At 39.6% G+C, this 27,802-nt stretch overlaps 1 protein-coding gene across 3 annotated transcripts in view; it reads right to left on the bottom strand.

Moving 5' to 3' along the window:
* The window catches only part of OGA (O-GlcNAcase), a 31,293-nt gene extending 5,020 nt beyond the window's left edge, over positions 1-26,273 (bottom strand). Inside the window, exons 1-14 of one of the 3 annotated variants that reach the window (XM_036264564.1) lie at positions 25,590-26,273; positions 20,951-21,002; positions 20,417-20,514; positions 18,952-19,082; positions 17,655-17,826; positions 15,724-15,822; positions 14,038-14,322; positions 12,044-12,202; positions 10,965-11,578; positions 10,380-10,554; positions 6,590-6,675; positions 5,519-5,623; positions 4,722-4,807; positions 3,802-3,994 (exon numbers count right to left, since the gene is read on the bottom strand). In XM_036264564.1, coding sequence (XP_036120457.1) covers positions 3,802-3,994; positions 4,722-4,807; positions 5,519-5,623; positions 6,590-6,675; positions 10,380-10,554; positions 10,965-11,578; positions 12,044-12,202; positions 14,038-14,322; positions 15,724-15,822; positions 17,655-17,826; positions 18,952-19,082; positions 20,417-20,514; positions 20,951-21,002; positions 25,590-25,788 — 2,454 coding nt within the window. In that variant the 5' untranslated portion in view covers positions 25,789-26,273. Of the gene's footprint in view, positions 1-3,801; positions 3,995-4,721; positions 4,808-5,518; positions 5,624-6,589; positions 6,676-10,379; positions 10,555-10,964; positions 11,579-12,043; positions 12,203-14,037; positions 14,323-15,723; positions 15,823-17,654; positions 17,827-18,951; positions 19,083-19,452; positions 19,681-20,416; positions 20,515-20,950; positions 21,003-22,812; positions 22,880-25,589 lie in introns of those variants that run through there. The other 2 variants (XM_036264565.1, XM_036264566.1) reach the window with 2 other exon arrangements.
* Positions 26,274-27,802: the final 1,529 nt, after the last annotated feature.

The following is a 27,802-nucleotide window of genomic DNA, read 5'->3' as shown; positions in this document are numbered from 1 at the left end:
CTCTTTTGACTTTCAACTACCACTCATTATACATCTATATCCAAACTATAGAACTCAGTAATGGGAAAGGAAAATAATACTCAATAACACCTCCAGTCATATAATTATCACACAGAATTAATTAGCTTCTAGTTAGAGCTGAAGCGTTTTCACTTTTAAAAACTTTGTCTAAATATATGGTATATGTTGGATTGGATCCTGAGACAGAAAAAGGACTTTAGTGGAAAAACTGGTAAGTAAACAGTAAAATTTACAGAGTTGCTAGACTTGAACAAATGTAGAAAATGGGCAAGGGATATACACAAAACTCTGGATTATCTCTGTAACTTCTTAAAAACTAAAATTATTCAACATAAAAATTTTAAAGTCTGTATGGCTTGTACATGTATTTAACACTGCTGAACTGTACTTAAATGGTTAAGATAACTTACATGTAATGTTTATTTTACCACTAAAAGAAAGTTTGTCCATTCTTTATGTTTCTATGCTAAAAACTAATTGTCAGATATGGAACAGCAACACATTAACAGCTCAATCACCAGCATGCTACAGTCAGTGTCAATGGAATCCCTTAGTGAGGCCATTCCAAACAAGCCTCTTATTACATAGCCATCTATCTGGTGAGGGGAGAAGGTAAAAAAATAATTTAAAAAACTATAAAGAATGTGAGTCTACTAGTGTGGGGAGAGAGGTAGAGAATTTCAGAAAAGGAGAAGAGGAGCAAAGTAAGAATCCAAATATATACCTGAGAGTATCTATTAAACATAAAAATTGTTCTTAAGAACTGTTTTTAAAAAATACACATGCTGGAGGAAGGGGCAGGAGGCACCATGTCCGGCCGCGAAGGTGGCAAGAAGAGGCCCCTGAAGCAGCCCAAGAAGCAAGCCAAGGAGATGGGCGAGAAAGATAAGGCATTCAATTCAAGCAGCAGCAGAAAGAGGAGCAGAAGAAACTTGAGGAACTAAAAGCCTTCAAGGCTGCGGGGAAGGGCCCCCTAGCCACAGATGAAATTAAGAAACCTGGCAAAAAGTGAGCTGTTTCTTGTGCCTGGCAATGGTGATCCTTAATTCCATTCCTTTTTTTAACATCTGGATTCCCTGCCATAACATCTCTTGCCATCTATAGCTAGAATGAAGTGTTGTCTTGGAGCCTGTTGTACATTTAAGAATTAACTTTTGGCCCTGGCTGGTTTGGCTCAGCAGTTATAGAGCGTCGGCCTGCGGTCCGGAGAGACCCGGGTTCGGTTCCTGCTAAGGGCATGTACCTCGGTTGCAGTTTGTCCCCGGCCCTGGTTGGTCGTGCGGGTGGCAGCCACTCGATGTGTCCCTTTCACATCGATGTTTCTCTCTCTCTCTCTCTCTCTGCCTCCTGCTCTATCTGAACAGAGAATGAAAAAGTGTCCTCGGGTGAGAATAAAAAAAAAAAAAAAAGATTTAACTTTTGTAAAAAAAAAAAAAAGTAATAATAATCATGCACTGGCTCATCTCTTCACTCTGCCATTTCAACCTTAGCTGTAAGGTCAGAGTAAACCCAGCTCAGAATCGTGCCCAAGTGCGTTCTTCAGTCTTTGTTCTATTTGGAATTCTATACCATCTGGAATTAAACTTAACTCATTTGAAAAAGTAATAATAATACACATGCTTCCCTGGCTGGTTTGGCTCAGCAGTTAGAGCACTGGCCCGTGAACAAAGAATCGTGGGTTCAGTTCTGGCCAGGGGCATGTACCTCAGTTGCGGTTTGGTCCCTGGCCCTGAGTGGGATAGTGCAGGAGGCAACCAACTAATGTCTCTCTCTCTCTCGCATCAATGTTTTTCTCTCTCTCCCTCCCACTCTATCTGAAAATCAATGGAAAAATATCCTCGGGTGAGGATTAAAAAAAAAAAAGTCAACCAATGACTGAACAAGTTAAGTGGAACAAATCGATGTCTCTCTCTCTCAAACCAAGTTTAAAATAGCGATGTTGTGAGACTAATGCTAATTATGGGTGAAGATGTAAGTAAAATAGCATTAAAAAAAAAAATGCGCCCTGGCCAGTGTTGTTCAGTGGTTAGAGCAACGGTGGGCACAGAGGGGTCTCGGACTAGATTCTCAGTCAAAGGCTCGTACCTGGATTGCATGTTTGATCCCCTGCCAGCTGGAGCATGTGCAGGGGGCACCCAATTGATGTTTCTCTCTCACATCAATGTTTCTCTTTCTCTCTTCTCTCCTCATATCCCCTCCCTCCTTCCCACTCTCTCTCAAAAAAAAAAAAAAAATCAATGGACATTTTCTATTTTTTTATCCCCACCTGAGGACATTTTTTCCATTTTTTTGTTCAGATAGAGTGGGGGAGAGAGAGAGGAAGAGAGAGAGAGAAACATCGACGTGAAAGGGACACATCGAGTGGCTGTCACCCGCACAATCCAACCAGGGCCGGGAACAAACTGCAACCAAGGTACACGCCCTTAGGGGGAACTGAACCCGGGTCTCTCTGGACCGCAGGCTGACACTCTCACCGCTGAGCCAAACTGGCCAGGGCTTTTTTTTTTAAATCCTGGACATTTTCTTAACCCTTATTTTCACTGTCTAGATTAGCACTGTCCAATATAAATATAACACAAGCTATATGTGATTTTGTAATAGCCACTGGTAATCAGTAAGACTTTGACACAGCTGCCTTAGATCTCTGGAGTCTTACAGATGTCCTCTGTCTAGCTAATCCTTCTAGGTTACTAGTAACCAGATAGTTTGTGATCACATGATTATCTCTGTTCCTGTTATATAGGACTGACTGAAATGACAACTGGATTGAGCAAAAAAGAAAAAAAGAAAAAAGATATCAAAGAGTCAAACTCCGGAGAAACTAAGGCAGTGTGTGGAAGGACTCAAAGCATGTGAAATTCCTTACATAAAAATTTATTAACTTTAGCCCTGGCCGGTTTGGCTCAGCAGTTAGAGAGCGTCAGCTTGCGGTAAAGAGAGGGCCCTGGTTCGGTTCCCACTAAGGGCATGTAACTCGGTTGCAGTTTGTCCCTGGCCCTGGTTGGGTCATGCAGGAGGCGGCCACTCAATGTGTCCCTTTTGTGTCGATGTCTCTCTCTCTTTCCCACTCTATCTAAAAAACATTTTTTAAAAATTTATTAACTTTAAATAGTTGTGCCTATGTTACAAACAATAAAAACCTTTAACATTTTTTGTAAAAAATAAAAATAAAGAAAAATGGAAAAAATATCCTCAGGTGAGGATTAACAACAAAAAAAGCATATGTGATGTATAAACCAAAATAAGCATTAATTGACCTATGTGGGGCAAAACACTTTAAAGAGGAAAGATTCACTGAAGTTGGAACAGACATATAACGAGGAGTGCTTCTATAAGAAAGCAGACTCTCAGAGCTCACCCCTACTGTTGTTTAATTACAATGAGAAAAACATTACTAAGAAAACCAACTTAGCAGCCTGACAACCAAGTAAATGAGATTTTAATCAACTACATTTGCCCTGAGTACCCAGAAAAGAGATCATTAATGCTCTTAAGTTTGGTGCTTCAAAACAGGGAGAAAAAAGAAAGGTCCTTTAATAGTCTATATTGTGTTTTTACTCAAGAAAGTATTACAACAATGCTTCCAAATAAAAAACTATCCTTCCTAACACTGAGGGAACAGTGGAAAATAGCATGCTGAGAATAAGCCTTGAGAATTCTTTTCTGTAAGAAATTCAGAAAGCCCTGAGATTTTAAGAAGTAGCTGCTTTAAAAATATCTGGTTTTTAAGTACTTATTAAATAAAAATTACTATTGTATAATTCTAAACTTGTGCATTACCTCTGCCTCAGAGAGTTCTTTATCACCATTTGGCTTGGTATACTTTTCCTGCATGAAGGGAATCCAGGAAATTTTACATTTTTTAATGAAGGGGGTCACATCTACAGTGCCCAGGGCATAACCACATATGCCATCTTCATCTTCTAGGACAAAGCAATAATCCAGGCTGAGGGAAAGCAGCCCTCCTACTAATCTGCTCAGAAGAAAAGAGGCCAGAATGAGTTTAATATGTTACTAACCACAAAATGCAGACCTCAGTGATGTTAAGGCCCAAAGCACTTGAATGACAACCTATGGAAACTACACTTGGTATAAGAAAAAACTGGAAATATACATATTAATATTCAGAATTTATTAAAAGTCAAGTAGGGCCCAGCCAGTGTGGCTCAGTGGTTGAGCACCGACAAGGTCACGGGTTCAATCCCCAGTCAGGGAACATGCCCAGGTTGTGGGCCCAATCTCCAGTGGGGGGCATGTGGAAGGCGGCCAATGTTCTCTCTCACTGATGTTTCCATCTCTCTCTCCCTCTCCCTTCCTCTCTCTCTAAATCAATAAAGAAAAACTTTTTTAAAAAGTGGGCCCTGGCCGGGTTTCTCAATGGTTAGAGCACCAGCCCTTGGACCAAGGAGTCTCTGGTTTAGTTCCAGTCAAGGTCACATACCTTGGTTGCAGCCTGGTTGGGGGTCAAGCAGGAGGCAACCAGTCGATTTGTCTCTCACATCAATATTTCTCTCTCTTTCTCCCTCCCACTCTATCTAAAGATAAATAGAAAAATATCCTCAGGTGAGGATTAAAAAAAAAAGTAAAGTGGGATTTCTAAAAAACTGTATTTCCAATCATAATCTCCCCTCAATCTGATAAACCTGGCTATGAAATGTCTACTTCCCAAATCCAACAAACCCAAATACTTCATCACATACTTGTCTCCGATAAGGTCAGGCTGACTTTGAAAAGGTAAACCCACTCCATCGTCATACATTTCTCTGCAAATCTTGTACACGGAAGCCTGAAAATATAATCTAGTTAAGTAACAGATCAAGAAATATGGCAACAGAATTTAGTGACAATGTGACTCATAAGTCAGACTGGACTTCTAGTACAGGAAGTAACAAAATGTCTGGCCTGTCATAATTATCACCTTTGCTTTGTTAAATAAAGATTTACTTATTGAGTCATAGTTGTAAAAACAGTTGAAAGCAGCATATAGTAAACACTGAGAAGTGCTTTGCAGGGGATGGTTATAGGCAGTAAGTAGTGGATTCAAAATCCAGCAAACTCTAAGACTGTCTCCGTTTTCTGAGACATGTTTTAACGATGTTATGGTCTTTAAAACAGGCTTGCTTTTCTCTGTAGCTGTCAATAGCCTGTAGGCACTTTCCAACTGAAAATTACAGAATAGTAACACGCTGGAGAAAATCAGCCAAGGACAACATATCATTTAGACACACTGACTGTTTAGTAATTTCAACTCTGAATACATTTCATCTGATTTTTTTAAGGGAGGAATTAAAAAATTTAGCACAAGATGTTAAGAGTCTGAACTCCTCAGGTTTTTCCTTAAATATCTCCCATCCCCCATGATCAATGTTTAGTTAACTCCATCTGAAGTTTGTGTTTTAAGATAGATAGAACTGATTCTTTTAACCAGGAAGATCAAAGAAAAAGTACCAATGTGCACCAGTCATACAATCGGGTTGGTAGGTAGACAAACAATTACCTCATCTTTAGGAAAATATGGTCTGATAGTATAAACTTTGGAGGTAGGAGTCAGGGGGGGTGGTTGAAAAAAGAGATCATTTGCCCCATCAATTGGCAGCAAACGCTGTGGGAGGGAAAAAAAAAGGAGATGGATTAGTGTTGAGAAGATATCCATTTCTTTACATGAGTGTGCACTGCAGATTACCAACTTAATATTAACTGGCTACTGCAGGCAGACCTAAAGAAGAGGGGTGTACTATGCTTTACTAATATAAACACTCTTTGCTGAGGGAGGGGAGTGCTTCTGAATAGAAATTACCCAAACTGAGTTACATAGTTTTAGAGGCTTATTAATAGGGATTTAAATTTACAGTAAAATAAATAAATAAATATCAATTCCAATTATGGACAAATTTCTTTTTTTTTTAAAACCAATCTCATATAGACCATCTTTCTACTAAAAGATGGCAGAACAGAATGTCAGAAGGAGAGGTTTGGTCTGAAGAGGGTTATCTGTCCAGGAGACGCTTTATTCCCAAAGCAATGCGCTTCAGTTTGCTGTGCGCAGCAGAGCACCTGTTGAGGGGAGAAAAGTAGAGCACCTGAAAAGTCCATGAACAAATTCTGATACCAAAGTGCTTTATATTTTGTTCACATTTTCATTAATAGTCTGTTCTTTCGAGTATAAGTTTTATTTATAAAATTGCGAAAGTATCCAAAAGCCCTTTCACCGTTCACTTGCACAATTGTTCATCCCTTTTGCTCATGGAGTTTCCACTGGCAGACGAGCATGCGCGCATTGTGCATTGCGGGCGCAGATTAAAATGCTGTGCGACCTGCAAAGAAACAATGTGAAGTGTACACCTAGAGCCGCTGCGCTTCGCAGGCGCGGGGGGAATTGGCAGCATCTCCTTCAGAAATTACTGTGAAAGAGGAGGAAAATTTGATTTAAAATCCAGCTATGTAACTAAATTGAATTTGGGACTAGAAAGCCTTCGGCAGACCAATCCTTCCAGCCATCTGATGCGCAACATAAGGTTTCTCATAAAACAAAGAAAATGTCAATTCAGTTGTGAATTCATATTGATACCTGGAACTCTCCTGCTAGACCACCTCTAAAGGCCCAGGGTTCTTGGTCTCCAATTAAGAACTGTGCTGAAGAATGACTACGACACCCTGTTGAGATCAGATCCAAGCGGAGAATGTTACGAAAAAGGGGATTTCCTGGGGTCTCAAACGTCCAAAAAACTAACAAACACTTTGTGGAAATAGCTCTCTAACAACAATCCAGGGTTTCAGGACAAGGCTGTGATAATAATTTTTTTTTTAATTCAAAATGGAATTTCAATACTGATGTTCCTTTTTCTGATTAACAAATAATCACTGTTAAGAGTTCCACCCTTTCTTTCATTGTTGAAAGGAAAGCAAGTCTCAAGTTTGTCTGGGCCAAACAAACAGCTATAAAAATCAAGTCAGTTGCTTGCTCTGTAGTGAAATTACAGTAAATATAAAGTGAAATGAATGAGACAGATAATGAGACATTTTATTATCACAGCCCATGAAGGAATTAAACCTGTCTGAAGTCACATTTTACATTTTGAGAAAAGGTACAGGAAAGGGGAAATGGGAAGAAAAGGGGTTAATCTTGTCAGAAGACTAAGATCAGCAAAATAAATAAATTGTTCACCAAGCTGACCACAATGAGAACAATATTTTTTTTCTAACAAGGACAATCCAAATTCAGACTGGGCTAGTAATAATACCAGCCTGATAGAAACCAACAACTAAGGAGAGCCAACTGATGCTCCTAATTTGTCCAGAGCTAAGACATACTTTTCTTACAAGTATGACAGTATCTGGTTCCTCTGATTGACCATTATGATCTCTGCAGTGCACTGAACACATACATGAAGTAGTAGCAGGCTCTGAGGTCTAGAAGGCAACTTTAAGGTTCACCACTTAACCAACTTCATAGTCATATGCAATAAAGACAGTTAACAGTAAGTGATAATTAAAGGCAAATATTTGGAGGCCAAATCAAAATCACCTGCCTAGTCTTCTGACAAGATAAGCAGCGCAATATAGTTCTTTTCCACTTGAAGACAGCATTCTACCTCCTGTTCAAGTTAACAGTCTCATCAGTACAAGGTATAGTGTGCTAGTCAAACAGTCCCAAAGCAAACCAAATTTTTTATTGACAATTCAGGCCCATTAAGAGGTTATATCCAGGTTTGTCATTTTGTAGAGGTAGGGGTACTTAAAAAAAAACATATATAGTGTAATATTTGTAAAATAAATATGATATAGGGTCAAAATTTAGGTTATGAAGAGAACCTGCCCCATTCCATAGCTCAGTGTAAATTTACACTGCAGGAAAAAACTATTACCTCTCGAACTTTAAGATCAGCCAATTTCCCCTACCCCCCACTTTGAGACTACAACATAACTAGCACTTCCAACTATTACAATAAAAAGCTGCATATACGAAGAGCTGTGTAAATGAAAACATGGTTAATGCCTCAGTCGCTGCGCGAACGTGACTTCAGTTCATGTCTATTGCCCTTAAATCTACCTGAGCTACCTCACAGATAGAACCTTTCAATTTAAACTAATTAATCATGACGCGCTGTGAACATCTGCCGCTGTCCATCCAATAGTAGTAGACACTTGTGATGAGGATTCTCCCATCTGTACACAATGGGGAAGAAGATAATAGAAGTCATTAGTAATCAAAAGTACTGCATAGCCACATTTTTTAAAGGACTGAATGCCAGCTGGACTGGAGAGAAGAGGAAAACAAAGGGTTCTAATCAGTAACTCCCTGAAATCACTCTAGAACCATGAAAATACTCTCGTCGTGAGCTTTTTTTGTAAGCTATGAAAAGATAATAATTTAAAACTTCTAAGATGCTCTGACCTTGAGATTATACAACAGCTATCTATTCAATTTTGGAAAGCTGCCCCATAATTGCAAAGTACAAAGGTAAAGTCTGAGAGGAAACACAGTATCTATATAATCAAGAATTTAATTTTTAGCCCTGGCCGGTTTGGCTCAGCGGTTAGAGCGTCAGCCTGCGGTCCAGAGAGACCCGGGTTCGGTTCCCACTAAAGGCACATACCTCGGTTACAGTTTGACCCTGGCCCTGGTTGGGTTGTGCGGGTGGCAACCACTCGATGTGTCCCTTTCACGTCAATGTTTCTCTCTCTCTTCCTCTCTCTCCCACCCATTCTGTCTGAACAAAAAATGGAAAAATGTCCTCGGGTGAGGATTTAAAAAAAAAAAAGAATTTTTAATAATTCTTGAAGTAAAAGCTGAGTATCAAAGATTTTAAGAGATACTTTCTCAAACTCTATAATCTAGATTTCAGAGTGGAAATTTAAGATTTAAATTTCTATAAATCTCTGGCCAGAAGCCTAGATGGAAGGCAATTGCTTTCATCAAACAACCAACATAGAGGTTTTTCCTGAGCCTAAGAGCTGACATCTATCACAGAATACAGGTATCTCTTGGAGCCTTTTAACAAAAGGTCAAAATTCTCTCTTCTACTTGTTGTACTAAATATACAGGAACCCGAAGGTCTATATTTTCAAATTAATAATTAGAGACTACTCTTAGCTGCTAATAAATTGTATCACAGGGAAACTATTATTTTTTAATATTTAAGAACCCAAAGCATAGCCCTGGCCGGTTTGGCTCAGCAGTCATAGCATCAGCCCGCAGAACAATGAGTCGCAGGTTCAATTCCCGTCAAGGTCATGTACCTCAGTTGCAGTTTATCCCCAGCCCTGGTTGGGGTTGTACAGGAGGCAGCCAGCTGATGTGTCACTCTCATGTTGATGTTTCTCTCTCTCCCTCTCTTTCTCCCCCTCCCTCCCACTCTATCTGAAGATGAATGGAAAAATATCCTTGAGTGAGGATTAAAAAAAAAAAAGGAACCCAAAGTATATAGGCAGAAAGTGAGAAATCTCATTGCTACTACTCCTTAGTTAATCTAAGTTCACAGTGTTTTACACATCTACTTAACAACCAAGACCATGTAGCCCATCACAGTATTTGTGACTACTATGAAAACCATGACGCGTCAGTTAGCCTTGCTGCCTGCTGTGTGCTGTATTGTAAGTCCATTATGTATTCCTTACAGCTGGCTTGATAACCTGGAAATGAAATGAGGTCCCTAGAGAAACCTGGCCATGCTGGTGCTTTTTACCAAGTTTGAACATTTCCCAAAATAAAAAAAATTGTTTAAATCGCTGTTTTCAAAGGTGACATACAAAAGTCCATTTAATAAACAGAAAGTTTTTAGGGGACTATAATTTTCATCCCCTGCTAAAACCAATTACTTGGTACAGAAATAAAGAAAAAGCCATGTGAAATAATACTAAGTAGCACCAGAATAGCCCACCACTAAAGCTCGCATGCGCACAGGGCTGGGAGGATGGCTTCCTCTTGCCAGGCCCCTTAGGTCATTTAGGCAATTCTGTTAAACAGCATTAATGTTATCAAGACACAGCAAGCAGCAGAGAGCTTACAGAGTCACAATTCATAGTGTCTCATCTCCAAATCAAACACAAGTGGGATAAAGGGTTCCATCCAGGAAGCATTCAGTCAGAGCAAGTTAAAGTCAGTACTTTCTAACACATTTTCAAAATATGTATGCTGAATTACCCCAAGGGAGAAAAATCAATGTGCTCGATGTATTTACTGAGACTTGCACATCAAGTATGCAACAAAGGCTACTCGTTTGAAAAAACTCTAGGCAAAGAATTTAAAGAGTCTGAAATTTGCAAATTCCCTAAATGTTTTTCTCCCTGTGGGTTAATCTGTCTTTTTTCTTTAGGAGACAATTTATCTGAGAAGACATTATTCCTGGTGCACCTACCTAACCACTGTACAAAAGACTTCACCATAGACATTATACTCTTGATATCCCAAACATAGGAGTACATGTCATAAAGGATTGTCCTGTTGGCACAATTGGAAAGCCGAGTGAACATTCCCATCACTAGTCCGCACATCTCTTCAAACTTGGCTGCACGTGACCGCCATTCTTCAATCTATTGAGGATCAATAAAAAGACTCAAAAATTTGCACATTTAACAAAATAATCTAAAGCATAATTATAAACGAAGCGGCTTGTTATCAGGTGCTTGCAATTTACCCTAACCATTAGAGAATCACTGAGCTTAAACTCTTTAGATGAGCAATAAAAGTTTGTCTGCTCAAACTGACAAATATTCCTAAAATAATCAACTTTAATTTTCCTTCATTCCTAACTGTAAGGTCAAACTATGGTCAAACTATGTATGTACCAGATTTGGTAGAGTCCACATCCACTTTACAGAACATATTCTAAGATCTGGTCAATTTTCTGCCAGTTACCAGTATACTCATTTAATACTTCCTCTATAACATCAACTTGGGGACCCATCCAGGCTAGAAAAGCAGGGAAATTAAGCATACTCACCTTTTCAGAGTCTTTTCCTTTACAATTGACACTGACAACACTGCTATTTGCTCGAAGCCACTGGAATTCACGTAACATCTGTGCTCCTTTGGGTCCATGCTCATAAGGTAGGTAGAATAGATCAGCAAGTAACTGCAAATCCTCCAGAGTCACTGGTTCTACAGTGTACAAAGGCTTTTCATTTGGACCTGGCACAAACTGCTCTTTGTTTGTCTGTTCATCAGTCTGCATAGGGGCAATATCACTGATGCAATCTTCCTGCATAGACATCTCTGGGGATTTTGATTCAGCTAGGCTCTCTTTATCAGTATCCATTGGTTTCAATTCCTCTGCCATTTTAGCTTCTACAATTTCAGTTAATATTTGATTGTCATTCTTGTGGTCTGTTTCTTCTTGTTTTTCCACTACCATGTCCATGGGTTCCTCATCTGGCTGTTTCTTTTCTTCTTCCTTGGTCAGAGCTGTAGGCTCGCCACTCAAGGCTGCTCCCTGGCTCATAATGGGCTCCTGGTAAACTGTTGTAACTACAGTTGTAGCATTTAAAGAGGGTGCTGTAACTAGGGGAGTCCCATCAACTACACTTGCTTTAGCTCCACTGTGTGCAACTTGCCTACCTACAAAAACAAATTGCCACAAAAATAACCAGAATTAGAAACAGAACAAATTAGATCTAGAGAAATGTTTTCTTATTATATCTGTAACTGGAACCTCAATTTGAGCTTTCAAATAATATGAGCCCTGAGAAAAGCACAATTTTTCTAAAATCACCAGGGAAGTAGGGAAAGAAGAAACAGATGATAAACATTCCTAAACATATTAACACCTATTATCTTCTCTTTTGAAGATCTGTATTTAAAAACAGTTAAATGACTATTTCAAAATAAACATTTTAAAAACAAATTAGCATTCCATCAAGATAAAAGCTATTTAAGACCAAAAATAAGATTTAAAATCTTACTTTTCTCTAGATCCCTAATCATTTTGTTCAGTGGGCCTACAGCAAAGCACATCACAAATTTTTTTACTTTGTGACTCAACATATGATCCAACCCCCTTTACAAAAAATGATCAAAACTCACTGCTATACTGATGAGGCACTCCAAAATCCTGCAACCATTCTGTTAAAGCTAACTTTAGAGCCATCTGTGGACTATAAAGTACATCAGTTTCAATATCTTCATCACTGCCTTCATTTTCTAACTTTATTTGGATTGATACAGTACTGTCTTCACTGTCAGCTGCAAAAAAGAGAAAGAACACAAAAACAGTTTTGATTACAAAAGCTTCCTGACAAGTGAGGGGTAGAAATGCAAACAATAGTTGTTACAGTACAACCAGAGAAGCAAAGATATAGAACAAGAACCTTAAACATAAAAATGCAAATGTGACCAAGACCCTTCAATAAACAACTTTACCTAGAATAGTACGGTAAATGTATTGCTAAATGTAAAATCCCAATTGAAATAAAAAACACTAATTTTAGATATACGGGAAAAGTCATTCTTAAATGTCCAGTATGAATTATTGGGAATGCAAGGTTAAAGGCACTATGCTTTTCATAAAGAAAACATTCCCTAGCCCTTCAGGGGTTTATAGCATAGTGGGCAAATAATTATGAAAAAATAATGGACAAATTAATAAATGCATTGGGAAGAAAGAGTAAAATCAATTACAGAGCTCACATATGAGTACAGAAAATAAGCAAATAATAAAGTTCTGAACCAGGATAGTGGTAGAAAAACTTAAGTCTGAACTCTGGCTTGGTATTCAAACCCTCTATTCTCAGCTCTCCTCCTGATTTCCCTGTACATGGCCCAGTCTGGCTAATGTCTATTACTCCTCAACATGCGTCGTGCCCTACCTTAAAAGAGACAGGAGCCAAGTGCCATGAATACAGAAGGCATGGAGATTATATCCCTAATTTTGTGTTTTTTATTGGTTAGAGAGAGGGTAACAATGATTGAGCTGTAAAGGGAGGCAGTAATTCAATAAAAAAAAAATTAGAAGTAGAGGTACAGAACTATATACCAAACATATGATGACAAAGATAATTTGACTGTGGGTGGTGGGCACACAACGCAATATACAGGTCACGTATCACAGAAATGTACACTTAAAATCTATATGATATTATTAACCAATTAACCCCAATTAAAACACACACACACACGCCCAGCCGGTGTGGCTCAGTGGTTGAGCATCAACCCATGCACCAAGAGGTCGCTGGTTTGATTCCTAGTCAGGGCATATGCCCAGGTTGTGGGCTTGATCCCCAGTGGGAGGCATGCAGGAAGTGGTCAATCAATGTTCTCTCTCATCAATGTGTCTATCTCTCCCTCTTCCTTCCTCTCTCTCTAAAATCAATACATACAAAAAAATTAAAAATGAGAATATGTTCCATAAAAGTAAGCTAATTTAAATGATATACGAAGTAACTCTGATAAGAATAACTAGTCATCTAAAATATCCCATTTAGCTCTGGCTGGTTTGGCTCAGCGGTTGGGAGTGTCGGCCTGTGGTCCAGAGAGACCCGGGTTCGGTTCCCGCTAAGGGCACGTACCTCGGTTGCAGTTTGTCCTCGGCCCTGGTTGCCTCGTGTGGGAGGCAGCCACTCCATGTGTCCCTTTCATGTCAATATTTCTCTCTCTCTCTCTCTTCCTCTCTCTCCTCCCATTCTATCTGAACAAAAAAGGGAAGAATGTCCTCGGATGAGGATAAACAAACAAACAAATAAAAATAAAATAAATAAAATATCCCATTTAATAAAAATAACCTGAAAACACAAATTGAATCAGAATTCTGAGGATAACATGAACACTAAATGACTAGTCAGTCTAACAGTCAGACAAAAGCTAAGTCACATTTTAAAACTCCTCAAGAGGACTATCATCAAGTAACTTGTCTAAAGCGACTCAGCCCTTCTTCAATCATTTATGTACACATCTCATTCATAGAACTAAATAACACACCTTTAAAAATACCTCTTAAATTGTGATAATGAACACTTACTTGCCAATGTTTCTAGTTAACCCCAGCTCTTCTCCCAAGGTCAAGGGTTAAGTAGTCTACTTACTCATCACTACATCTTTTCTCACTCCATTCATGTTTGATTTGTACCAGGTGGCAAGGGTATGGATAGCAACATAGTTGGCTTCAAATTCGCAATTTGGATTAGTCAGGACTCCTTTCAACCGCGGAATGAGTTCTGTGGATCTTCCTTTGTATGGGCCCAGGAACAGTCTCTTCTGATCATAATCATTAGCATGAATGTTATCCCAGATTACTGGAGCTCTCTTAATAATCTTAGAAACTTCTTCAATGGACTCTACTGAAATTTCTTTAGAAACGACTTTGGGACCTAGAAATAATGACCACCTTTTGTTAAAAGACTCTCATGGTTCTTCAAAAGATACTGCATACAATATTTTATTGTGTTTTCTTTGTTATTTGTATACTTTCTAACAACTTTTTATTCATTTTATTGATTTGAGAGTGAGAGTGAAAGAGAGAAAGAGAGAGAGAGGGAAACATTTATTTGTTGTTCCACTTTTTATGCATTCATAGGTTGCCTCTTGTATGTGCCCAACTGAACATCAAACCTGCAACCTTGACATAGTGGGACAATGCTCTAACCACGTAAGCTACCCAGCCAGGGCTAACAATTTTTCTTTGTATGTTAATACTGCCTGGCTGGTGTGGCTCAGTGGTTGAGCATCGAACCATGCACCAAGAGGTTGCCAGTTTGATTCCCAGTCAGGGCACATGCCCAGGTTATGGGCCCGATCCCAGTGGCAGGCATGCAGGAGGCAGCCAATGGATGTTCTCTCTCATCGGTGTTTCCATCTCTCTCCCTCTCCCTTCTCTCTCTCAAAATCAATAAGGAAAAAATGTTTTTGTAAATAAATTAACATAGCAATATGTCTTTTTACTCGGTTTTATTCACCCCCCCAACCCCCAATATTCAGACTTCTAGACACAAAATTAGTCAAAAAGGTATGAATATTTAAGGTTTGGGCAAGCTGCCTCAAACTGATGTTAATAAGAAACAAATTTTCATGTAAACAATGTCTTTTTCCATTATAATACAGTATGTCCTTAATTAGATCCCAATTAACCTAAACTCTGGGAGGGTTTCTGACTTCAGTTCTTAGGAAAAACTAACACAGCCTGTTGATTATTAGCTGTCAATCTAGCATGACAGCTTTCATTTTATAAAACAAAACAGTTTCTCCCTGGCCGGTCTGGCTCAGCGGTTAGAGCGCTGGCCTGCGGTCCAGAGAGACTGGGGTTCAGTTCCCGCTAAGGGCATGTACCTCGGTTGCAGTTTGTCCCTGGCCCTGGTTGGTCGTGCAGGTGGCAACCACTCGATGTGTCCCTTTCATGATGATGTTTCTCTATTTGTGTATCTCTCTCTCTCCCTCCCACTCTATCTGAACAAAGTATGGAAAAATGTCCTCGGGTGAGGATTTAAAAAAAACACACACACACACACAAAAAACAGTTTCCTAGGGCTGGTACCAATACCCTTTAACCTGGTTCCCTATAGATTATTTATCAGTAAATGATATTTAGGGTCACTGGAAATCCTCAGGTTATTTTCTATACTAAGTGAAGAATGTATACTTTGTAAAAGAGAATTTTAATAACAAGGTTTCCTCATTAAGGCTCAGGTTTTAAAAAGTATCCAATTAACTAGAACAACCAACTTCTCTAGGTCCTAGTTAATAAAAGTTTCACTGTATACAATTAAAACACTTACCTGTCCAAAGCACCTCAATTCCAGGTAGAAGCTTTTCACCCACAGTCCTTAAATAAGGAGACTGAGACACATTTGGATAACAGAAAGTGCCACAATATTCTGAATGTAAAGGGAAACATAAGTAAAATAGTCAGGAGTAAAATGGTCATGAGTTTTTAAATGGGGGGGAAATGTCTACCAACTCTAAATTCTTTTCAACCAAATGATAAAAGGCCTCTGTGTTATGCCCCAAAGGAAGGAAACACAAGTGGAAAGTTCAGTTAAGAATCAATTCATTAGCCCTGGCCGGTTTGGTTCAACGGTTAGAGCGTCGGCCCGTGGACCAGAGAATCCCGGGTTCGGTTCCCACTAAGGGGATGTATCTTGGTTGCAGTTTATCCCCAGCCCTGGTTGGGGTTGTGTGGGTGGCAACCAGTTGATGTGTCCCTCTCACGTCGATGTTTCTCTCTTTCTCTTCCCTCCTCTCTCTCTTTAGCTCTGATGATAAATGCAAAAATGTCCTCGGGTGAGGATGAAAAAAAAAAATCAATTCATTTAAAAAAAGGTCAATTCATAAAATTTGATATTCTTCCTCCAAGAGTACAGACCAATCCTAGGATCACTCAAGTTTACTAAAGAAATCATCTAAAATGTTAGCATTTTCTACATAATTCTAACTTGTCTACATTTCTTGAGTTACAGTCAGAGGCCAAATAGACTGAATTGATAACATCGTAACAAAGAATGCAACACTATGGCTATTAGTACTCAACTGCAACTAAATCATAATTAATATATGAATTAAGTAATTCCCAGTATAATCTTATTGAACATTATTTGAGTACTCATGTAGTATAGACCACCAAGATAAGGTTCATGGCTCACAATACTCAAGACAGACATATAAAGTTAAATAAATTTTCTAAAATTTCTTATAAGCTCAATTTTGAGAAGAAACTAAAAAAGAGACTAAAATATTTTCAATGGAAGGAACTAGGAAAGGAAAGGGGAGGAAAAGTGGAAAAAATTATTAAGTTTTATATGCTGACTTCTGAAAGTAAGAGCCCAGGAGGAAATGGGAGGAGCAATAAAGGACACAGGTGCATGGGCAGAAAAAAAGAACAAGCAGGAGGAAATGCAAAATGATTAGGTTAAAAGCTATGTAAATTTGCTTTTTTCTCATTTTCATTTTGATAATATGTAATGTTCATATACAGTAGCCACCCCCACCCCCACTTTATCTGCTGGAGGATCTGTTCCAAGACCCCAGTGGATGCCTAAAACCTCAGATGGTACCGAAGCCTAAATATACTATGCTTTATATAAAGTTTAATTTATAAAGTAGGCACAGTAAGAGATTAACAACTAATAACAAATTAGAATTATAAGAATATATTGTAGTAAGTGTAAATGTGGTCTCTCAAAGTATCTTACTGTACTGTATTCACCTTTTCGCTTTAAAGGAAGTACTTTACAGCTTCTCTTTGGTATATCTGAACTGCCAGCATCACTCCTCTTTCCCTTTGGGGCCATTATTAAGTAAAAAAGTAAAATAACAATTACCTGACCACAAACACTGCAATACCTCCACAGTCAATCTGACAATCAGATAGCTAAGTAACTAACAGCTGGGTAACATATAATATTTTCCAACTGTGGCCGACCATGGATAATTGAAACTGAAGAAATCAAAAACATGGATGGGGCGGTGGAGGGACAACTACTGTATTTCCAGCACTAGAAAATACATAAAATATTTTGCCTATTCTGTTGTCATTTATTAGGCCCTAAAATTTCTCCAGTTTAAGACCTTGAGAAATATCTTCTAGAAAAAGTATTCCTACCTTTATACATCCAAGAGAGAGGGGAATGGCACAATAAAGCCCACATATGGTCCTTTGAAAGTTATATATTTCAAGATTAGTTAAATATAAAGCTATTATATACAATACCTGTGGGACAGAAGAGGAAAGTTTCTGGCTCTCCTAGGTACTGATAAATTTCATTTGTGATGGAGACTTGGGCATGAGCAAAAGAACTAAACACCTCTTTGTCTGCTGCACACATATTATGGTCAATATCATCAAAAAGCAAGGCAAATGACCTGCACCCAAACTGAGAAACCTAGAAAAGGAAAAAAGCAAAAGGCCTTACCAGCTCATTTAGAGTAAAAAATACAGGATTCCAAAAGTTAAAGTATATACTTAACAGTTATATTTAGAAGTCAAATGTTTTCCTTAGTAAAATGTTCAAAGCCAAACCTATTGTTTTTATATTTTCTATGTTAAAAAGCTACACAGTTTTGGGACCCACTTTTTTCATTTGGATTTGAATGCAATATGATCCAACAAAGGTGTAACTATGTGGTCTATTTACCCCCTTAACTACTAATTATAAAAGACCAAACTCTCAGAAAAATACAAAAACATAAGTAAACTCAACACATAAAAAACCCATACCTATTCTAGTCCCGAAAGACACATTGATCCTAATTAATCTCTGCACATAAGCTTTAACAAGGCCATGAATCAGAAAGATCATCACAACAGAATTTGATCAAATAGGGAAATAACCTCTTAAAGCTCATTCATGGAATTTACCTTAAAATTTTACCAGCCATTTTAATGTCACAAATAGCATAAACCTTTGTCTAATATATATTTCAGCAAATATATGTATCTGCGAACTTACTTTACAAAAAAGTTGCACAGCTTTTATGTTAAGTAGAATTTAGACTTCAATCTGGTACCAACAACTTACATGTTTACCTAGTCTATTTTTCTTCTCATCTTGGGAAACTAATCATTTCCAGACTGAATTACTTCTCTTGTCCACATAACTGAGCAAACTGATGTCTAACAGGTAAAACCCTCTGTTTCATACTCAGTCACAAATTCAGTCAAGCACCCAATAGTATGTATACAGAGTTTCTCAAACTGTCATTCTGGACCACTTATTGCAGAATCACCTAGACTCAGATAACTCCCCATCCCAAATCAGTATAAAAATCTATTAGTCAGAATTATTTCAAGTATCACTTGTAAGCATTCTTTTAAGGAAGTTCTTATGCAAAATAAAGTTTGAGAAGCACTGATACTTCCAGTAAACTTTAGAAAATACCCCTCCATCAAAAACATTAAAGCAAAAAATCTGTACAGAAATTCCTTTTAGAATCATAAAAGCAATTCAGAAAACTTAGTTTCAGGTACTGTTTCAGAGAAAAATAATAAAAAAGTTAAGGAAGTTTACCTGGTCCAGCTTGCGTTTCAATGTAGAAACTTCCTTTGGATTAGAAAAGGTAATATCCAATCCAGGTGAGATAGCATAGATGAACTCTATCTCATATTCCCGTGCAGCAGAGATGAGAGTCATAAGTTGTTCTAAAGAACAGAGTCCATGTTTTTAGAAAGTAGCACAGAAAACTAAAAGAACCTCACCTTTCAAATGAGGTCATTTTCTCCAATTTATAATGAGTCAAGAAAGGGAGTCCCTTAATTTCACCGAAGTGTCACATTCAATGTGACAATAAAAGAAAAATGTTTTCTTAAAAACCAGGGTTAAGTCATGGCCTTAACATCCTGACCCCTCATCTTTGTAACTACAGATTTCATTACAGATTTTAAGTTTTTAAAACATGATAGTTTTCCTGAGTAAACTGAAATACCTTTCTATAACACGATATATCTTTAAATAAGTTTCAGTAGTATCTCAAAATATATTTTGATTATGGATCACATTAAAATTCATTACCAGCATCTCCAGAAAACAATTAAGTTGAAGACACACTTATATAAAGTAGTAAACAACACTCGATGGAGATGGGATTAAGTTTTAACTGCTTCTTCATAATTTAAGAAAACTTTGTCTTCAGTGCCTTGGCTTGGCTCTGTAACCAAACATCTTGTTAGCTACATGTGTATATCATTTAATTGCAAGTATAAAAATGTTTTCCCCTTCACTCAAGTCCTCCCCCCCACCGCCCCAAAAGCACCATTTGTCTAATTTACAACGAGGTTCTGTGATGTACTACTTTATTTACTAATTTTATATAATTAACTCAACATAAGCACACACATAACAAGGATAGTTTAAGATTGCTTTTCACTTCAGCACAAGCCTGAATTAGGGTGAGGTCTTTATTTTAAATAAAGACAGGATTAATAATAGTAGTCAAGTGGTCAAAACCAAAACACACTTGAGCCTAAAGCAAAAGGATCAAATAATACTGATCCTGTCTTTATTTACAATTTCGGTATTTTTGTTCATGGATTTTTTTTTCTTTTTTTTGCATTAACCTTGGTTTTAAAAAACTGCATAAAATATTATTTATCCCTATTATTATTATTATTTTTTTTAGTTCCATAAAATTTGCACCCGAGATGGGTGTCTCACTTCCCTGGCCCTAGGCCTAGCCCTATTTCATCCAGCGCCCCACTATTAGACCACTGGCAGAAGTTAAAATGTACAATTTATGACCACCGAACAGATGGAGACAGACTAGCATACCCATGAATCACACCATGGCTATGAATTGTTAGCACTCCTCTTTCAATCTGCACTAACTCTAGTAGTTACCAAATAGAAGAAAAGGAAACTACCTACAGTGAAAATAAAATACTGAATAAAATTCTTGTACCACTACATTAAAAAAAACAAAAACAAAACTGTTTTCTTCACATATTCTGAATTTATGAATTAAAAAGAAAAAAATTACCAGCTTCTTCCACTGAATACATCTCTCGCCAAAACATCCTATGTTTGTAGTCATCTTTTGGAGCATACAAGTATGTATTTAATTCCCATTTCTGGAGCCTTAAGGGGAAAGAAAATTACATTATACATAAACAGGCAACATACAAGGCTGTAAATCTTAATTTTTCCCCTTTTCTAAAGCATCTGTATCTCTTAAAAAGCTAATAACATTCTGGGGCAGTAGCTTTTAACCTTTTTGTAATCCGGTGGAATTGTAAAAAAATATTACAACAAATGTCAGCATATTAAACAATGTCAGCATATTAAACAGTCTTAACTAAAAACACAGCTCTGGGTGAGGCAGGTGAAGTCCAAAACCTACTCAGCTTCCCCAGGAAAGTTTGAAAACCAATGGCCTAAGTTTAGAAGAGGTAAAAGACTAACTTCTGCAACTGAGAAACCATCAAATTGCACCTGGCCTATTGTTAGTATTTTTTCAAACAAAAGAAGGAAATGTTAACAGTTTAAGACTATCCATCATAAAATAAAAATGTACCTTCTAAAGAGTTCTTTTCTTTGTTCCATAACCCAAGGTCTTCCATAAAATCCTGGATTCAAGGCAAGAATGAAATTATTTTCAAGTTTCAAAATGTGTTAAACTGTTTGAGAAAAGCAGGTTACAAAACATACAATACAATCCCATTTTGTAAAAATGTGTATAATTAATACCAAAATCTGAAGTGTATTTAGTAAGTAAAACACTAAGGTGTCTTTGGGTGGTGATACTATAAGGGGATTTTTATTCCCTTTTAGCTTAGGCAAATTTTCTGATTTTTCTACCATGAACACATTACTCATAAAGTTATTTTAAGTCAGCTAAACAGCCCTGGCTGGTGTGGCTCAGTTGGCTGGGCATCATCCCATGCATGGAAAGGCTGGCGGCTGATTCCCAGTCAAAGTACATGCTAGGCTCCATCCCCGGTAGGGGGCGAGCAGGAGACAGTGATGTTTCTCTCTCCCTCTCCCTCTTTCCAAAAAATCAATTTTAAAAATCTTAAAAAACAAACAAACAAACATAAAAACAGCTAAACATTGTCTCTTTTCACTGCCAGAAAAAGACCAAATATAATTAAATCTAACTCTTAAAAAATAATCTTAATCTTACAATGGAGGAAGGGGAAGGAAAGCAATCCAAAACACTGCTATTAATAACAATTACTACCTAAGAAGGGAGTTAAACAGCTTTTAAAGAAGGAAAGGAAGCCCTGGCTGGTTTGGCTCAGCAGTTAGAGCACTGGCCCAAGGACCAAAGAGTTGTGGGTCTGATTCTGGTCAAGGGCACAATTCTGGTCAAGGGCATGTACCTTGGTTGCAATTCAATCTCTGACCCTGGTTGAGACTATGGGAGATGCAACCAGTGTGTCTCTCTCACTTTGATGTTTGTCTGTCTCTCCCCACTCCACTCTATCTAAAAAACCAATGGAAAAATATCCTCAGGTGAGGATTAAAAAAAAAAAAAAACAAGGAAGGGGTCCGGCCGGTGTGGTTTAGTGGTTGAGCCACGATCCATGCACCAAGAGGTCCATGCACCGGTTCAATTCCTGGTCACAGCACATGCCCAGGTTGTGGGCCCAGTCCCCTGTGGGGGCATGCAGGAGGCGGCCAATCAATGTTCTCTCTCATTGATGTTTCTGTCTCCCTCTCTCTTCCTCTCTCTCCAAAAAAAAAAAAAAATCAATAGAAACATATTTTTTTTAAAAAGGGGGGGGGGGGACACCAAGAACAGAATTAGAAAAGAATCTGATTGACCTAACTTCATAATCACATTTTTTAAGTTCCCGATTTAATAAAAAGGACCAAAAAAAACCACCTTAAACTATATTCACAACAAATTCAACAATGGAACTGGCCCAACAGGAAGGTCTCAAGCAATCTCAGTTCCAAAGCAAAGGTTTGAATAACTGACAATTCAAGAACATGACTTGCTCCAGTGTCCCAGGAGAGGGTTGAAGGAGCACAAAGCACTAGTACTGCACATGCAGGAAGCAAACATACACACTGGTGACTTACTTAGTGGTATAAGCACCAAACTGGTATTGGAGCTCACTGTTGTGCTAATCACACTTTACTGCTTGCCTAATCACACTTTTCCACTTCTCTCAATCTAATTCATCTGAAAGAGGTAAGGACAACTTCTCACAAGTACCATGAAGATGGTTATAATTGCATTTTGAATACAAAATGGTCTCCACACACATACACGCATGTGTGCACCCGCATCCACACAGTCTACCTACCTAAAAGACTAACTTAAAACGAAAATTCCTAAAATGTATTCAATTCCATTATCTAGACAACATGGTTACTCTGCACCACAAAAAAGGACAACGGCAGACCAAAGAAAAATTCATTACATACCAATATATGACAATGTATTCAATCTTGATAATTCAGTGTTACCCTTTTACAGGTTGGTGATCAGTCTCTTAAGGTGATCTTGCCTAAAATAGTAGGCAAAATTTTTAAAATATTTTTATTGATTTTTAGAGAGAGAAGAATGGAGAGAGAGCAGAACATCGACTGGCTGCCTCCTGCATGCCCCACACTGGGAATAAAGCCCACAACCTCGGCAAGTGCCCTGGATCGGAATCTAACCAGCAACCTTTTGGTGTATAGGACAACACCCAACCAACTGAGCCACACTGGGCAAGGCTAAAATAGTAGGTAAATTTTATACAAGGCCTCATAGCTTTCTTAAACACTTAAGCATTATCATTTTTCTCTTAAAGGAGAGGCATGCAATATCCCGTTAGAGTTGCTTCAATACATAAAAGAATCATTTTCAGAAACTCTATAATCCTCTTTGAGAGTCAGACTGGTTTTGGTTAATTGGCATAACAAAGAGGAAGCAGTGCTGTTATACAGAAGGTAAAACCAACAAAGGTTTGCAAGAGAAAGAAAACAAAAAAGGAATCCTAGCAATATCTATAGTAATTCTATCCTCATTCATTTTAGGAATGGTGCCAACTTACAAGCACAAAAAAGAAAAAAATCAGGTGTTTAGATGCCACCAAGAAAATATAGGAAGGAATAAAATGGAGAAGGGACAACACATAAGAGACAAGATAATTCTACTCTCAAAGTGGAGTAGTTCCCTTTCAATACCATTCTGAAAAACAAATGAATTTATTCCAACTATAACAAGTTTTTATCCATAATTACTGAAGGCAAGTTTCCTTAGACTTACTCTAGTCTTTTCTAGAATCTGCACTCAAACAATGCCAATAAATATATCAATGGTAAGTCACACAAAGCAACTGTGTTTTCATAAACTTTAACTCCAGTCAAATACCAAAGTAGTTTTCCTTGCCCTGGCTGGTTTGGCTCAGTGGTTAGAGCATCGGCCTGCGGTCCAGAGAGACCCAGGGTTTGGTTCCCACTAAGGGCATGTACCTCAGTTTGCCGCCCCCCCACCACGTTGGGTCGGGCCGGAGGAGGCGGCCACTCGACGTGTTCCTTTCACCTCGATGTTTCTGTTTCTCTCTTTCGCTCCCTGGCTCCCTCGCTCCCTCGCTCCCTCCCTCCCTCCCCGTCCCCCTCCCATTCTATCTGAACAAAAAATGGAAAAATGTCCTCGGGTGAGGATTTAAAAAAAAAAAGTAGTTTTCCATTCTGACTTCCCCCAAATTCTGCAACTTTGCTGAACTGTTTCACTCCTTACTGAAAATTAGTCTGTTCTGCCCAACAATTTACCTAAAATACAGTATCACCCATCTTTCAAATGAATACACTATGCCAGTAATTTTTCAGAGAGGAAGGGAGAGGGAGAGAGATAAAGACATCATGAGAGAGAACATCAATTGGCTGCTTCCTGCATGTGCCCCACTGGGGATCAGGCCTATAGCCTGGGCATGTGCCCTGACTGGGATTCGAACCAGCGACCTCTTGGTGCATGGGTTGATGCTCAACCACTGAGCCACACCAGCAGTGTGCCACAAGAATTTTTAAAACATGCAATACCTGACATTTAATCAGGGGCAATAACCCTTTTTCCCTTAGACTGTCAAATAAAAAACTTTTTTTTTTTGTCAGATTGGCAAAAAAATATATTTTGGTGTGCCACATAATTTCAGTAATTAGTTTATGTGTACCATGAGATGAAAAAGTCTGAAAAACACTGCTCTATATACTGTTAACTGGCAGGGCAACTCTTCTTTCTTTTTCCATACCTTTTGGTTTTATAAAGCCTAATTTTTACACACTTTTATTCCCATACATACCATTACATATAGGATAGACTAAAGCAGACAGCTTGGAAACCCTGGGTCGCACAAATACTTCAGAAAACTAAAATACATTTGTATATGCTGTACTCCAAAAAACAGTAACAATGTAATTGATTAATGCTTCCATAGAATATAGGGCCGGATATTTGTCCATTATTTTAATAAATTGTGATACAATGTTCTAGTAATTTCCCCCAACTACCCAAAAAGTCGATCATTCCTTTTAAATGGAATCTCAAGAAGGGCATTTTAAACCTCTTCTGCAGTCACAAAAATTAAAATTACCTATCTCAGGTATTAAAGTCAAAGCTTCTTCCCTCCGGGGCCAAGCACAGTAGCTGGCAAAAGGCAACTTTCAAGCGCAAATGAATCTTCAAAGGGTGGGAGGTGGTGATTGGCCAGCAAAAAAATTTCTAAGCTAAGAGGAAATAGTAAAACTATAGCCCCTCTGTGCTTCTCTTCACTCCAGGAATACAAGAAGCATATATTTTTTCCCGAAGAGTGGCGACAGCACCACTATACACATTTTTCCATTTGAACACTTATTACCCTAGGGAATAACGTCTCAAGGGACAAACACGTAAATACAACTCAAGAGCCTAGCACCAGGCTCCTTACTGACGCCTCCACAGGAGAACGCCTGGCTCCAAGCCCTAGGCGGGTGGGGTCAGGCTTAATTGCCAGAGGGGAATTCGACGCCATTTAATAACGAGGGGAAGACTTGCCCACCTTCTCGCCTCTCCCCTCGTGTTAGCAGGGTCAAATTTCAAACCCAAGGGTGTAACACCTTTTTAGAGCTCCCCCCTCCCCCAGCACCGCCGCCACCCCCCACAAGAGGACAGAACCTGTTAGGACTGGGGCGAGGCGGGAGGGAGAAAGCTCTTGCCCAGCCCGCGCCAGAACGCTCACCTTCCACCACGCCACACAGGAACCTCCGAGCCCCTCCTGACGCCCCGGACACTGCTGCTCCCCCGGCCCCCGTTGGGTTGTCTTCTCCGGGGGCCGGAGTTGCCGGTGGCTCCAACGATGCCCCCGCGGAGGCGGCAGGGTTAGCGTTGAGCTCGTTCTCCCGCTCCTCCAGCGCCGCCTGGCTCTCCTTCTGCACCATCCTCCTGCCCTCGACCGCCGCCACCTCTATAGGTCCTCTTCGGCCTCCGCGTGTTGGGCCGTAGGCCCAGAGCCCTGGAGAGGGCCTCGGCTCCAAGAGCTCGCTGCTCCTGCTCCTGCCCTTCCCCCTCTGCCCTTCCCCCCTCCCACTCCGCAGGGACCCGAATGCCCGGATGAGAAGGGCGGCACCGGAGCGAGTCCTTTGTCAGCTTCAGCCTCAGCCTAAGGTGGTGAGCAGGAAGCCTAAGCCAGGAGCGAAGCTGCACCTCTCGTTCCTTGGAGGCAGATGGCAAAAGCTGCTTTTCTCGTTCTCAGTTAGCCTCTGTTGCCTTCTCTATTATCTTAGTTCTTCCGCTGTTTCCCCCCGAAACCCCAAGATTTCTTCTGCTCCTGCCTCTATCACCAGCTTCCTGTTTATCCGCACTGCGCCTGCGCTGGAGACCGGCTCAGACCGGTCCCCTTAGCCCGGCTCCCCCTCCTTATTTAGGACCAGCCTATTGAGCTTCATTCGGTAGGGAGAAGTAGAATAGAGGAGACGCGAAAAGCGGAAGATAATGAAAGCAATAGGATGTACCATTTATGTTCGCCACCCTCCAGAACGAGCCAGGCGCCCTGGGACGTACCATTACCCCACCCAAAGAAAGGGACTATGGGAGGAGGCAGCAGTCGGTTGGGGCAATTGGGATAAGGGAAAAGAGAGATATTGACTCTCTCAATGCGCAGGCGCGGAAACGAAGCCTCTAGTTCTTAAAGACGTAGGAAGGAACTGACCTATTTCTATTGAAATTCTTCCAACAGGTTGGCTCATTATGATGGCCTGACCCAGGCTTGGTTCTGTAAAGACAACACTACAAGGAGCTCAGCTAACCCCTGTGTCTTGAATCATTTTCCCCTACCCCCAGCTTGTCACTACCCCTTTAAAAAATTCAATCATTCGTTCCTTCCTTCAGCCGACTGGGCTCTTGAGCCACTATGAGCTCACAGTATAGTGGTAAAGACAACCAAGTGCAAGTACACACATACTCCCCATAAGGTGTATCCAAGTGTTGCCGGAGCACAGAGAAGGACCTGATTTAATCCTCTTTTGAGAAGAGGCAGTGTCTATGGATGGTTTTGCTTTTTAGTTGGATGTTAAAGGATGAGTAGGAGTTAGCCAGAGTAAGTACTGAGGAAGGGAAGTGAACACTCCGGGCAAAAGGAACAGGGTACAACTGTAGGAAGGGGTATAAAGGCCTGGCTTGTTTGGCAATGGGGAGCATGAAGTGTGAGGGAGAAGTGAGATCTATTGGGCCTCGGCATAAACGTCAGAGCTCCCTGTAGTCCTGTTATAATGCACTTGTAAAAAAATGTTTTTTCCTTTATTGATTTTAGAGAGGAAGTGAGAGGTAGAGAGAGAAAAACATCTATGAGAGAGAACATCGACTGGCCGCCTCCTGCATGCCCTGCACTGGGGATCGGGCCCACAACCTGGGCATGTGCCCTGACCGGGAATCAAACCCGTGCCTGGGTCAATGCTCAACCACCGAGCCACACCAGCCAGAGTATAATGCACTTTTACATTTATGTTGGAAGATGTCTTGAATTGTGAGGTACAAATGTGAAATAAGCATCTCAGTCTTTCCGATTAGTAAGGCTTCGTATTGTCCTCTTTCACTTCAGTTCCTCCAGTGGTAGCCCAACTTGTAGTTTTAGGGACTCTTATAGTCCATCTTCTTTTCAGTCCTAGAGTGTTGAGATTGGGGTTAAGGGCAAGCATTTAGGGGACTTCCTGTGATGACAATGGGGTTCATAAGCAACTTCACTGGATACTATGATCACTTGGGGGATTTGGTGCTGTCATTCCAGCCGACCCCAGCCCTTAGTCTCATGATACTTTCCTCTTTGCCTCACACCTCACTTCTGCTAGCAAGTCAGAAGCCACAATTTTATCTACTCTCCACACTTCAGACTCTGGGGTCTGTTGCCCATTTTCCATATCTGTACCTCTCAAACTTGAAGGACAGTTCTTTCCACAC

This window comes from Molossus molossus, unplaced genomic scaffold, assembly GCF_014108415.1.
Source record: "Molossus molossus isolate mMolMol1 unplaced genomic scaffold, mMolMol1.p scaffold_m16_p_17, whole genome shotgun sequence".
Lineage (NCBI taxonomy): Eukaryota > Metazoa > Chordata > Mammalia > Chiroptera > Molossidae > Molossus > Molossus molossus.
The sequence above is the reverse complement of the archived record's forward strand: the minus strand, read 5'-3'. Positions and strand labels throughout refer to the sequence as shown.